The 14,611-nt window shown below is 38.1% G+C and overlaps 1 protein-coding gene across 4 annotated transcripts in view; it reads right to left on the minus strand.

Moving 5' to 3' along the window:
• The window catches only part of lyst (lysosomal trafficking regulator), a 214,279-nt gene that overhangs the window by 166,729 nt on the left and 32,939 nt on the right, over positions 1-14,611 (minus strand). For all 4 annotated transcript variants that reach the window (XM_079843610.1, XM_079843609.1, XM_079843608.1 and 1 more), the window contains exon 3: positions 11,447-11,538. In XM_079843610.1, coding sequence (XP_079699736.1) covers positions 11,447-11,538 — 92 coding nt within the window. The remainder of the gene's footprint in view (positions 1-11,446; positions 11,539-14,611) is intronic.

Below are 14,611 nucleotides of genomic sequence, written 5' to 3' on the forward strand. Positions count from 1 at the left end.
CACACACACACACACACACACACACACACACACACACACACACACACACACACACACACAGCATACCGCAGCATAGCCATACAGTTTAAGTTCACCCACACTTTATATTAATAAAAAGGTTTACAGTGCAAATACTGTTGTTGCATATACTGTGCATAAAATTTGAAAACATTTGCAAAAAACACCACTGTATCATTAATTTTTTTTTAAACCTTTAAGTAACCATTTTTTAAACATCTATAAACATTACTTTTACATAGATAGACGGACCAGATATTCCTAACACTTTGGGAATACTTAAGGGTTACTAGTTGTTTTGTAAACTGTCTATAAACATTATCTGGATGGTTATTATAAAGTTGCAACCGATGACTATAATACCTTGTTAAATAGTTAATAAACAGTACCAGTAAAACGTGGGCAGTACCAGTAAAACATGTAAACAGTACCAGTCAAACATGTGGGTTGTCCTGATACTGTACTTCAAAATGTAATAGTGTAAAAATTGCCACAGAATAAAGTAATTGTTCAAGATCTATTGGTAACTCATAAAAATAATGTCATATTTGCATAAACTGTCACTACCGTATATATCCCGACACTAGCACATTAAGATAAGCTATGAAAAAAATCATGTTCCTCTGCCTCTTTCTGGTTAAATAATGTTTATAATAATTGTTAATATAGCAAGCTATATTAACTATTCCAGGTTATTTATGCATAGCATAAATAATAGTTAGTAGAGCATGCTATGCCACTTTCATCAAAACATATTACAAAGCTATAGCAATCTCATGTAATTCCGTCTGTTCGAAAAAAAAGTTGCACTAACTGTTCGTTACAAGCAGCATTTGCCGTCAGGCAGGTAACGATAGCTAACATAAACATATTTTTGCTAGCCTACCTGCTGCAAACTTACACTTTTTTTGTACAAGACAAGTAGAGCTATTTTATCCAGTGTAATTTATCACATACCACTATCTTGTTTTTTCTTATCCTCCTCTTCCTTTCTCTTTTTTCTTTTCTGGCTTCCTGAAGCATAAAATTCCGCTTAAAATCCGAAGATTTTGTATTTTGCCGACAGCAGAGATCGCGTGGTTGGCTGGCTGCTGTCAGCGACTTCTGAGAGGGGCCCCTTAAGGGGGATCCCGATAACAGTGTCATTGCACTTTACTGCATTGACTATCAATGGGGCGCTCACACAGTTTGTCGTTTCATTTTATTCTTAACCTGTCGCTGTCTTGGGGCCCCAGGCCAGCTCGGGGCCCCAAGCAATTGCTTGGTTTGCCTGCCTTGTCGCGACGGGCCTACACACACACACACACACACACACACACACACACACACACACACACACACACACACACACACACACACACACACACACACACACACACACACACACACACACACACACACACACACACACACACACACACACACACACACAGAAAGAGAGTTTAAAAAATAACACAACACTGCCACCCTTTAGTGAGGGGAGGGCAGACAGAGAATAAATATTCAGAAGAAATATATTAAATAAAATAAATATATTGATCTGAAAAATAGTATGATTATTTTAAAGCTATTTGGTTACATTTTAATAAAACATTGTTTTAGTATGTTTTTAAACACACACACATACACGTTGTAATACCAGTGTAATACCCATGTCATTATACAAATTTGTGTCCTCATAAATCACATAAACAAGAGAGAGAGAGAGAGAGAGAAACAAGTTTTTTTTTTTATCCTGCTTCAAAACTAATACAATGCTGCCATCTTGTGTTCATTGAGGGGAGAGCAGCACAGACAGATACAGAATTGATTATTTAAAAAAATATTTAAAATAAATATATATATTCATCTGAAAAATAGTATAGTCATTTTAAATTAATCTAAGTTCAATTACCAAACATACAATCTTAATTTAATTTAAATCAAAATATTATTTTACAAGATATGAGACAATTTCTGTTCCCCTTTTTTTGTCCTTATTTAATCCCTCGCCATGGCAACACCGTTTGAGATATCCAATATTCGTTCGCATTTTAGCATCTTCCGTATCTTTGTTTCATGTTGACCGAGTTTGGTGGAGATTGAATAAATCGCCTACGAGGAGAACGTAAAAACTCAGACCCTGAATTACATAAATATTCACCTTCAAACCAAAATATCTGACTTCCTGTTGGTCGGAGCTAATGACTGTAAATTAGAAAGTTGTCCGGCTCGAAGAGAACAATATATGTACCGAGTTTGGTGACTGAAGATAAAACTAACCCCCCCACTTTTGTCAAAAGGTGGCGCTAGAGAGGCCCTCATCCCCGCCCATTTCTGATGCTTTGCCAATGTGTACTGACTGACATCTCTGATGTGTGTGTTGAGTTTCAAGCAGTTTCAAGCAATTTCAAGCATGCTAAGAGTCTCAAAACAGCCAAAAGATTATTAAACTTTGACACGTTGCCATGGCAACAGTATTTGAAATTTCAGGAATCCATTTCATACGTCTCTATCTGTCATGTTTTCACAGTATACTGATGAAGTTTGAAGTAAATGGGGTGAAAATAAGATGGTGATTCAAAGCATTTTTGAAAGTGACACACTTCCTGCTGCCAGTTGGTGGCGCTATAACTTTGACTCACAAAAGTCATATCCATGTGATCGGCCTCTTACAACGAACACACAGCTGAAGTTTCATCCAAATCAGTCAATGTTTGCTGACGTTATAACACACTTCCTGTTTCCCTTTTCTCGCCATAAATTCGTTGCTTCGCCACGGCCAAACCATTTGAGATATCAAAAATCCGCTCGCAATTTAGCATCCTGGATATGTTCTCTTCATGCTGACCGAGTTTGGCAATGATCGAAACAATGGCCTCGGAGGAGTATATTAAATTCCAGAGCATGCGTTTTCCGAACAACCCATAATAGCTCACTTCCTGTAGGGCTGACGCATAACTTAGAGCACGAAAGTTGTTCGGCCTGATGAGGTCTATATGTGTACCGAGTTTCATACATGTACGTGCAAGTGTGTTTGATATATGGACCAAGTTTTCAGACCCCACTTTAGGGGGCGCTGTCGAGCCCCCCTGCCACGCCCGGGTACCAGCTTCAGCCCGGCTCTGATGGCCGCGCATTCCGACGCCTGTGCGAAGTTTCAAGAGTTTTCGAGCATGTTAAGTGCCCCAAAAGTACCCGAGAAGTCGAAAAAAAAAATAAAAAAAAAAAAAATAAAAAAAACAAAGAATAATCCTTAGGGGAACAATAGGGCTCTGCGCCCTTTGGGCTTGGGCCCTAATTAAAGCTGCGAGCAGCGATGACGGGCCCAAGCCGGTGGCACCGCCACGCCGGTGGCATCAGCTTAACTGTGCACAGCAGGCAATAGGCATTTAAAATTGGAAAAACTAAAAGGACTATGTCAAAGTCATCTGAATTCACCACATTAACTGCAGCAGTTGGTGCTGCTATGACCACAAACCACAACAGCCACATCTATGAGATCAATTAAATTTAAATTAATTTCATGTCAGATGATGTCAAAGGTCAAATTGGAATGAGTTCACAATACCATTCAAATGCTGATGTTGTATTATCCTAACATTTCTCTTCATGTGTTTTTGACCTACCTTAGCTACCGTTTGTGCACCAATCTTATGCACCATAAAGCGTGCTTTCATTTCAATATGGGTGGTCCAATAAATTTTTTTTTATAAAAAAATTTATAAATTGAGCCAAATCACAGTAAAATGCAAAGATGATTTTAATATCAGTGTCAGGTAAGAGTAAGATACGTGTCTACATTTTATGGAAGTTTATTATAAACAGCCACTTTTAGAAAACCATGTGAAATTTACTTTTAATACATTTAAATTATATCAGTAAATTATTCATTAAAAGACATCTGCATCATATGTGATCTTGGCAAACACAGCACATGACGTTTTTATTTCAAGTGATAGTTATTTGTGAAAGCCTAAGAGAGAGTGGCAGAAAGAAAGACATGGAATGTTTTTTTTATCCTGTTTCAAAACTAACACAATGCTGCCATCTTTTGTTCATTGAGAGAAGGGCAGCACACACAGGCACAATAGATTATTCAAAGAAATATTTATAATATATATATTAGTGCTGGGCATCGTTAACAAAAAAATTAACTAATTAATCACATTTTTTTCTGTAATTAATCGCGATTAATCGCAAGTTTTTAATATTTTAAGTTTTTAATATTTTGATATTGTAATAATTTCAGTTACTCTCCAAATTAATTTAGAAACAATTTAAAGACAGCATATTGTAAATATGTGTTGTGTTGTCATTTTTTATGAATGAAGGCCAGTATCACTGATACTAAAGTCTCTATGAAACATTAATGACGTTACATTACAGTATAACTGAAAGCTCCCAATTTCAACATTTATTAGGCTTTAAAAAACAACTTTTAATTTAAGTGAACTTAAAACAATCTTTACATAAACCCAAAATAATAAATGTTATATTTACCCATGGCCTTACCTGTTATACAGAAATGTAATAGTTATCAAACCTTCCTTAACTGCATAAATAATAAATTATATATAGATGAATCATCATTAAAGCTACAATTTTCTCTGTTCCCGTTGTTCTTTGATGAACATTAATGACAGGCATCATCAGTGCTACTGTCACTTTAAGAACAGCCGCGGGTCTCACGCGCTGTCCCGCGCATCTCATTTCCTCACAACTCTTTAAGTTCATTTAAGACGTTATTTAACTAATTTAAGACTCTAATATGAGAATACTCAAAATCCCCTGTGTTATTGGTTGTTCAAGAGCAAAAGAGAACTCGATGTGAGCAGGAAACTAACGCGTGTCTATCTATGCGTCGAGTGTGTGTGTGTGTGTGTGTGTGTGTGTGTGTGTGTGTCAGTGTCCCTTGATTAGCTGACATGAGACGCATCCACACAGACAGGACACTGACACACACACACACACACACACACACACACACACACACACACACACACACACACACACACACACACACACACACACACACACACACACACACACACACACACACACACACACACACACACACACACACACACACACACAGACAGGACACTGACACACACACAGACAGGACACTGGCACACACACACACACACACACACACACACACACACACACAGACAGGACACTGACACACACACACACACACACACACACATACACAGACAGGACACTGACACACACACACACACACACACACACACACACACAGACAGGACACTGACACACACACACACACACACACACACACAGACAGGACATTGGCATACAGCGCGCTCTCTTGTGTCTTGTTGCGCTTGGAAGCATTTACATGAATAGGAGCGTGATCATGTAACGCTAAGCAAAAATGGATATAAAAACGGACGCTGCGTTATTTGCGTTAAATATTTTTAATGCGTTAAGCTTCCGTTTCACGTTGACCGAGTTTGGTGGAGATTGAATAAATCGCCTACGAGGAGAACGTAAAAACTCAGACCCTGAATTATACAAATATTCACGTTAAAACAAAAACTTTCTGTGAAAAAAAGACACTTATAAACAGACACTTGTAGAAAATAATGTGAATTTTGTTTTAAAATAAATTTGAACTATGCCAGTAAATAATGAATTTAAAGACAAATGTGTCAAAAGTGATCTTTGCAAACACAGCACATGACCTTCTGTAAAGCACATGTATAGAAAACACACTCACACTCCTCTGTTTTAAAAAAGAGTTCTGTCTGAATGAGTACATGGAATCACGGCTGTCAGGTGATAAGATAATTAGTCCAGAGATGTTTTTTCAAGAATTACTTTTTGTAATTGCAATTTTTTTTAACTATCCACTCACCTAATTTAATATATATTTTTGTTATAGCTTATGATTATATATTTTTATTTTATTGCTCAACAGTAGTTCTCATCGCCGATGAGGTCTTTAAATATTTTGAGAAGGTCTTAAAAAAGTCTTAAAAAGGTATTAAAATTTACTTCAGGATTCCTGCATATACCCTGCATATGCATCATACGTGATCTTGGCAAACACAGCACATGACGTTTTTATTTAAAATTAGAAAGTTTTAAATTAGTTAAATTAGATTAGTTAAATTAGAAAGTTGTCCGGCTCGAAGAGAACAATATATGTACGGGGACACATGAAATGTCTACAAATGTATGTCCTCAGAAATCACAGAAGCACACACACACACACACACACACACACACACACACACACATACACACACACACACACACACACACACACACACACACACACACACACACACACACACACACACACACACACACACACACACACACACACACACACACACAGAGAGAGAGAGAGAGAGAGAGAGAGAGAGAGAGAGAGAGAGAGAAACAAGGTTTTTTTTTATCCTGCTTCAAAACTAAGACAATGCTGCCATCTTGTGTTCATTGAGGGAAGGGCAGCACACATTCCCCTTTTTTGTCCTTATTTAATCCCTCGGCATGGCAACACCGTTTGAGATATCCAAAATCCGTTCGCATTTTAGCATCTTCCGTATCTTTGTTTCATGTTGACCGAGTTTGGTGGAGATTGAATAAATCGCCTACGAGGAGAACGTAAAAACTCAGAGCCTGAATTATACCAATATTCACGTTCAAACCAAAATATCTGACTTCCTGTTGGTCGGAGCTAATGACTGTAAATTAGAAAGTTGACTGACTGACATCTCTGATGTGTGTGTTGAGTTTCAAGCAGTTTCAAGCAAATTCAAGCATGCTAAGAGCCTCAGAACAACACTGCTACCTTTTAGTGAGGGGAGGGCAGACAGAGAATAAATATTCAGAAGAAATATATTAAATAAAATAAATATATTGATCTGAAAAATAGTATGATTATTTTAAAGCTATTTGGTTACATTTTAATAAAACATTGTTTTAGTATGTTTTTAAACACACACACATACACGTTGTAATACCAGTGTAATACCCATGTCATTATACAAATTTGTGTCCTCATAAATCACAAACAAGAGAGAGAGAGAGAGAGAGAGAGAGAGAGAAACAAGTTTTTTTTTATCCTGCTTCAAAACTAATACAATGCTGCCATCTTGTGTTCATTGAGGGGAGAGCAGCAGACACAGAGAATTTCTGTTCCCCTTTTTTGTCCTTATTTAATCCCTTGCCATGGAAACACCGTTTGAGATATCCAATATCCGTTCACATTTTAGCATCTTCAGTATCTTTGTTTCATGTTGACCGAGTTTGGTGGAGATTGAATAAATCGCCTACAAGGAGAACGTAAAAACTCAGACCCCGATTTAACCAAAAATTTACCTTCAAACCAAAATATCTGACTTCCTGTTGGTCGGAGCTAATGACTGTAAATTAGAAAGTTGTCCGGCTCGATGAGGTCAATATATATACTGAGTTTGGTGATTGTAGATGAAACGAAGCCCTTCACTTTTGTCAAAAGGTGGCGCTAGAGAGCCCCTCATCCCCGCCCGTTTCTGAGGCTTTGCCCATGTGTACTGACTGACATCTCTGATGTGTGTGTTGAGTTTCAAGCAGTTTCAAGCAATTTCAAGCATGCTAAGAGCCTCAGAACAGCCAAAAGATTATTAAACTTTGACACGTTGCCATGGCAACAGTATTTGAAATTTCAGGAATCCATTTCATACGTCTCTATCTGTCATGTTTTCACATTATACTGATGAAGTTTGAAATAAATCTGGTGAAAATAAGATGGTGATTCAAAGCATTTTTGAAAGTGACACACTTCCTGCTGCCAGTTGGTGGCGCTATAACTTTGACTCACAAAAGTCATATCCATGTGATCGGCTTCTTACAACGAACACACAGCTGAAGTTTCATCCAAACCAGTCAATGTTTGCACAAGTTATAACACACTTCCTGTTTCCCTTTTCTCGCCATAAATTCGTTGCATCGCCACGGCCAGACTTTTCGAGATATCAAAAATCCGCTCGCAATTTAGCATCCTGGATATGTTCTCTTCATGCTGACCGAGTTTGGCAATGATCGAAACAATGGCCTCGGAGGAGTATATTAAATTCCAGAGCATGCGTTTTCCGAACAACCCATAATAGCTCACTTCCTGTTGGGCTGACGCATAACTATGAGCACGAAAGTTGTTCGGCCCGATGAGGTCTAAATGTGTACCAAGTTTCATACATGTACGTGCAAGTGTGTTTGATATATGGACCAAGTTTTCAGACCCCACTTAAGGGGGCGCTGTCGAGCCCCCCTGCCACGCCCGGGTACCAGCTTCAGCCCGGCTCTGATGGCCGCGCATTCCGACGCCTGTGCGAAGTTTCAAGAGTTTTCGAGCATGTTAAGTGCCCCAAAAGTACCCGGGAAGTCGAAAAAAAAAATAAAAAAAAAAAAAATAAAAAAAACAAAGAATAATCTGAGGAAGAACAATAGGGCTCTGCGCCCTTTCAGGGCTTGGGCCCTAATAATAAGAAACAGAGGAAGAACAATAGGGCTCTGCGCCCTTTGGGCTTGGGCCCTAATAAGAAACAGAGGAAGAACAATAGGGCTCTGCGCCCTTTCAGGGCTTGGGCCCTAATGATAATAATATTAAAGCAAACACAGCTCTGGTATCGGAATAGTATCGGCCGATATCCAAATTCAGGCATCGGGATCGGATCGGAAGTGAAAAAATGTGGATCGGTGCATCCCTAATTGGGTGGATTTTTACCATTATAGGCTGGTTGTTTACACACACTCTAGTGCTGGGCGGTATGACCAAAAATTTATATCACAGTATTTTTCTAAATTATATTGGTTTCGCGGTATATGACTGTATTTTTTTCCCCTATGCATGACCGGGTGTTAACCACATTTTCTACTGATTGAGAGAGACAATACTGCAGTCGATTGTCCTATTTTACTGTCATGACGAGCGAATATTGTAGAAAAATTCCACACTAGAGTTAATACAGGTTTACAAAGCCCCACAAAATGATGCTGTGGGGAGACAACAACCAATAAAACATACAACATACTCATTACAGACACATGCATATAAAAATATGACCATGGAGATAGAAAAAAAAGAGTTGATGGCACCTTAAGCATTTAAAAAATCTAACCATATATAACAACAAACTGACAAAACGAGGGAGAAACGCGGAAGAACATTTAAAAGGTCGAAGGAAACACTGAAAGCAGTTACTTTTTTGCCCATTCTTCTTTGAATTGTCAGTCTATTTATTAACTTACATCGTCTTTGTGCAGCAGAATAACCCATAGTGTCATCGCGGCCCTGATCAGACGTACAGTGTCCTTTGCATACATTTAATTTGAAGAAGACGTGATGAAATATGTGCGCATACACGCTGCCGGTTTATATTTAGAGCACTAGAGTATATGAAATATGTCCATAAAAACCTTAAACGGGCTATATGCGCTATAAATATGATCCATGTGGAGAACGTTAATCTCAGCTCCGCGCAGAAACCGCTCTCCTCGCGCGCGCCGCGTGTAGTTTGAATTCTCCGCTGTGATCAAGGGCTGAATCCGAAATCGCCCCCATAACCTCAAATAGGGCATTATTTGGAGGGGACAGCGCTTTGTAGTGGTGTCTGAAACCCTAGTGGACATTATTGAGTGCACTCATTCCATCTCACAATGCACCGCAATAACGAGTGTACAGCCGATGTACACACAACGGCTGTGCAAATTCACTCACTCGTTTTCATTCACTCTTTTGAGTGAACAATATAAGTGGATAACGTAGGGAATAATAGTGAATGAGGCTTTAGGGGGCGATTTCGGACTTGACATAGGCTGTGATGCGATCTCAGCTGTGCTCTCACTACAGTGCAGTGCAACAGTGAAACGTGACCCCTCGAACAGTGACGCGCTGCGACACATACCGGTATTGCGGTATCATCAAAATTCATATCATAACAAAAATAAATACCGGTATTCTGTATGAACCGGTGTAAGGCCCAGCACTAGGGATGCACCGGTTGACCGGCCAAAAACCGGAACCGTGCGATCGGCAACCGGACGGTTTTCTTTGTATTTTTCTGCCGATTTTTCCGGAAGTGCGCATACGCCTATTTTGCAATCATTCACGAACATGTCACTTGTGTGTTACAAACGGAAACTGGAGAACTGAGGGAAGGAGATACGCTGAAGGGAATGAAGAGCCGCTTTCCTGCGCGAGCTGAAGTTGCGCGAGCTGAAGTTGTGCGAGCTGAAGTTGTGCGAGCTGAAGTTGTGCGAGCTGAAGTTACGCGAGCTGAAGTTGCGCGAGCTGAAGTTGCGCGAGCTGAAGTTGCGCGAGCTGAAGTTGCGCGAGCTGAAGTTGCGCGAGCTGAGAGCTGAAGTTGCGCGAGCTGAGAGCTGAAGTTGCGCGAGCTGAAGTTGCGCGAGCTGAAGTTGCGCGAGCTGAAGTTGTGCGAGCTGAAGTTGCACGAGCTGAAGTTGCGCAAGCTGAAGTTGCGCGAGCTGAAGTTGCGCGAGCTGAAGTTGCGCGAGCTGAAGTTGCGCGAGCTGAAGTTGCGCGAGCTGAAGTTGCGCGAGCTGAAGTTACGCGAGCTGAAGTTGCGCGAGCTGAAGTTGCGCGAGCTGAAGTTGCGCGAGCTGAAGTTACGCGAGCTGAAGTTGCGCGAGCTGAAGTTACGCGAGCTGAAGTTGCGCGAGCTGAAGTTGCGCGAGCTCACCTCTCCGCCTGCACAAGCGCAGAAAGTGAGAGTTTGTTCAGCTCAGATTCTCACGAGTTGGATCGGATGAGAACGAAACAGACTAACTTGTGAAAAAGCCGAAATACTTATTTTTGTAGCCTAAAGAAGAACATGCATGCACTTGAAATACTATCCGTTCTGTAGCCTATAGGATGATCATTTTTATTTTACCTTAAAATGACATTGACTTAATTTGATTTAAAAAGCACCTGCTGTAGCATCTTAGTTTTTTTCGTTGCACTAAACATTATTTGATTTAACATTTTGGAACAATTATATACTTTGGTTTTATTTGATTTCACTGGTAAAGACTTTTTTTCTTTACACTGAATTTAAAAACAAATGCTGATTTAAGTAACATCTTTGTTTGGATTGCAGAATATGCAGTTGTTGCCTTTAATTTCACCTTTCAGCCTTTTCATTTCCAATTCAATTTCCCGTTAATTTCAGATTGCGGACTTGTTTGCATTAGCCAAAAGCCTATTTAACCTGTTAAATACCAAATAAACATCTTTTATTGTGTAAAAAAGAAAATCGGAAATCGGTATCGGAATCGGCCATGTAAAATCATGATCGGTGCATCACTACCCAGCACTAACACACTCTCTGTTAAAAGTGAATTTTGCATAATATGGCCCCTTTAAACGCAGGCGGTCTGTCACTAAAAAGACACTAAAACACACAGTGATGTGGATCATCATGAAAAAGCTCACCAGAATTTGAGCGCATCCTTTCCTCTCGGGTCACTGAGGTGTCGCACACAGTGAAACGTGCACAGAAAGCTCTCCAAGCACTGAAGACTGACCTGGAATCAGAGGAAAACAAACATTTCTGTCATGAAAGAGATTGCATTGATGAACTTGAAATGGCATTGTGTTTTAAAGCATTCGTGTTTGTAGCACAGGACGAGTGCAGGATTAGTTTAATACTATTGGTTAGGAGTTTGCTCAAACACAACTTGTCGGCGATGTGAACTTCAGAAGTGCATCAAACACTCAAACAAGCAATAAAATCTTGTTTTAAACATGTCTTCTGTAAATGTGTTCTACACATATGTATGAAAATGAGACGTCATTCGACAGTTTAAGCGATAAAGACCCCCCCCCCCCCTTCATTCACTCGAAAAAGTGAGCGCGCAAAACATCCAAAGACGTCTCTGTTCCTCCGGCCAGCCTCCATTTACTGGAACAGACACTGAATAATCACATTACACAAAGCAACTTCCACTCACATGAGCGAGTGAGTAAGAGGCCAGACACAGGACATACACCACAGCTGCCGGAGCAACTACACAACAGATCACTCAAGAACTGCTCAAGGGCCATATCTTAACCCAAACACATAAATACAAATGAATGAATGAATAATAAGTGGGTAATAATAATAATTATCATCATCATTTTAGGACCATTAAGACTTTTACATTACTGTTATACAAAAAAGAAACATTAATAATTATTTAAATTATACCATAACTAATATATACATCAAAGTAATAATAATAATAATGAAGAATTTCACAAAATCAGGCTAGATTTAAATATCATATTTAAATAAATAATGATATGATTAATGTCATGAAACCTGTCAAGAACTTGTCATATTTCAACCCCCCCCCCAAATAAATAAAATAATAATATAAATACATGAACATAATAATAATAATTATTATATTATTATTAAAAAATATTTATATTAATAATAATAATGAAGAAGAATCTCACAAAACCTCTAAAGATTTAATATCATATATTTTAAAATAATTAATAATAATAACAACATTGATTAATGTCACGAAACCTGTCAAGAAATTGTCAAAAATAAATAATTATAATATTAATACATGAGCATAATAATAATATATGGTTATTTTATATTAATTCTTATTATATTATTCAAGAAGAAAAATAAACAATCTCTCAAAAGTTTTAATATCATATTTCAAAACAAAAAATAAACATAAATAATAATATGAATTAATGTCACAAAACCTGTCAATAACTTGTCATATATTAACCCCCCTATAATACAAGAATAATACATGAACATAATAATAATAATAATATTGATATAATTATTATATCATTAAAAAATAATATATATATTTATTAGTGGTGGGCATCGATTAAAAAAAATTAACGAATTAATCGCACTTTTTTCTGTAATTAATCGCAAGTTTTTTATATTTTACGTTTTTAATATTTTGATATTGTAATAATTTCAGTTACTCTCCAAATTAATGTATAAACAATTTAAAGACAGCATATTTTAAATATGTGTTGAATTGTCATATTTTTATGAATGAAGGCCAGTATCACTGATACTAAAGTCTCTATGAAACATTAATGACGTTACATTACAGTATAACTGAAAGCTCCCAATTTCAACATTTATTAGGCTTTAAAAAACAACTTTTAATTTAAGTGAACTTAAAACAATCTTTACATAAACCCAAAATAATAAATGTTATATTTACCCATGGCCTTCCCTGTTATACATATACAGAAATGTAATAGTTATCTTTCTTAACTGCATAAATAATAAATTAAATATAGATGAATCATCATTAAAGCTACAATTTTCTCTGTTCCCGTTGTTCTTTGATGAACATTAATGACGGACATCATCAGTGCTACTGTCACTTTAAGAACAGCCACGCATCTCATTTCCTCACAACTCTTTAAGATCATTTAAGACGTTATTTAACTAATTTAAGACTCTAATATGACTATGAGAATACTCAAAATCCTCTGTGTTATTGTTTGTTCAAGAGCAAAAGAGAACTCGATGTGAGCAGGAAACTGACGCGAGTCTATCTATGCGTCGAGTGTGTGTGTGTGTGTGTCCTGATTAGCTGACATGAGACGCATCCACAAAGACAGGACACTGACACACACACACACACACACACACACACACACACAGGACATTGGCATACAGCGTGTTCGCTTGTGCCTTGTCACGCTTGGAAGCATTTACATGAATAAGAGCGTGATGATCATGTAACGCTAAGCAAAAATGGATATAAAAACGGACGCTGCGTTATTTGCGTTAAATATTTTAATTGCGTTAAGCTGAAAAAATTAATCGCCCGTGTTAACGCGTTAATTTGCCCAGCCCTAATATTTATATAAATAAATAAAAAATTTCCATAAAAATGAAACCTATTTTATGACCATGAAGAATTTTTTTGACAATTGACTGTTAATTAAAATGTATTTAAAGCTACACGGTGTAACTTTTTTAGTTTATTCTTAGCTAAAAACTAGGGCTGTAATCTCCCAGTCGATTAGTCGATTATTGGTCGATACGTTCTGGCTCGACCAAAATTCTGATTGGTCGATTTTTTGCAGCGTTCATTTCATTAATTTTGCCGCGTCTCTCGCCGGTGCTTTGTTTTTCATTCCCCGCTGGCTCAAACACACGCCCATAGCGGTAAACTTGAGGAACACCCATCAACATACACATGAGGGGAAGCGTCACAACACCGCGCTAAGTGGATCTGTACTGTCCGTTTTGCCGCGTTCATTTCATCAGTTTTGCCGCGTTCATTTCATCAGGTGGAAAGCACTAATTGCTAATGGGGGTGTTTTCAGAGCAGCCCTGTTTCACAGGTAACAGTCTGTCTTCAGGACACCCCCATTGTTTTCACTTTTGGATTAGCCCAACCCACTGGAGAAGAGAGACAGATTGAAGAAGGCTAGTTTTCTGTAACTAATATTATTTATTTAATTGTGAGAGCGTTTTTTCTGCTCTTGATCTGGCGTGTTTAATAAATATTCCTTTTTTATTAAAGTGGACGTGCCTTTTGTGTTTAAGAGTAAAAGCTTTAAGTTAATAGTCTATTCGTGTCTCAGCCGCAAAGCTGAGCTCAGCTC

Source organism: Gobio gobio (assembly GCF_949357685.1).
Source record: "Gobio gobio genome assembly, chromosome: 18".
Lineage (NCBI taxonomy): Eukaryota > Metazoa > Chordata > Actinopteri > Cypriniformes > Gobionidae > Gobio > Gobio gobio.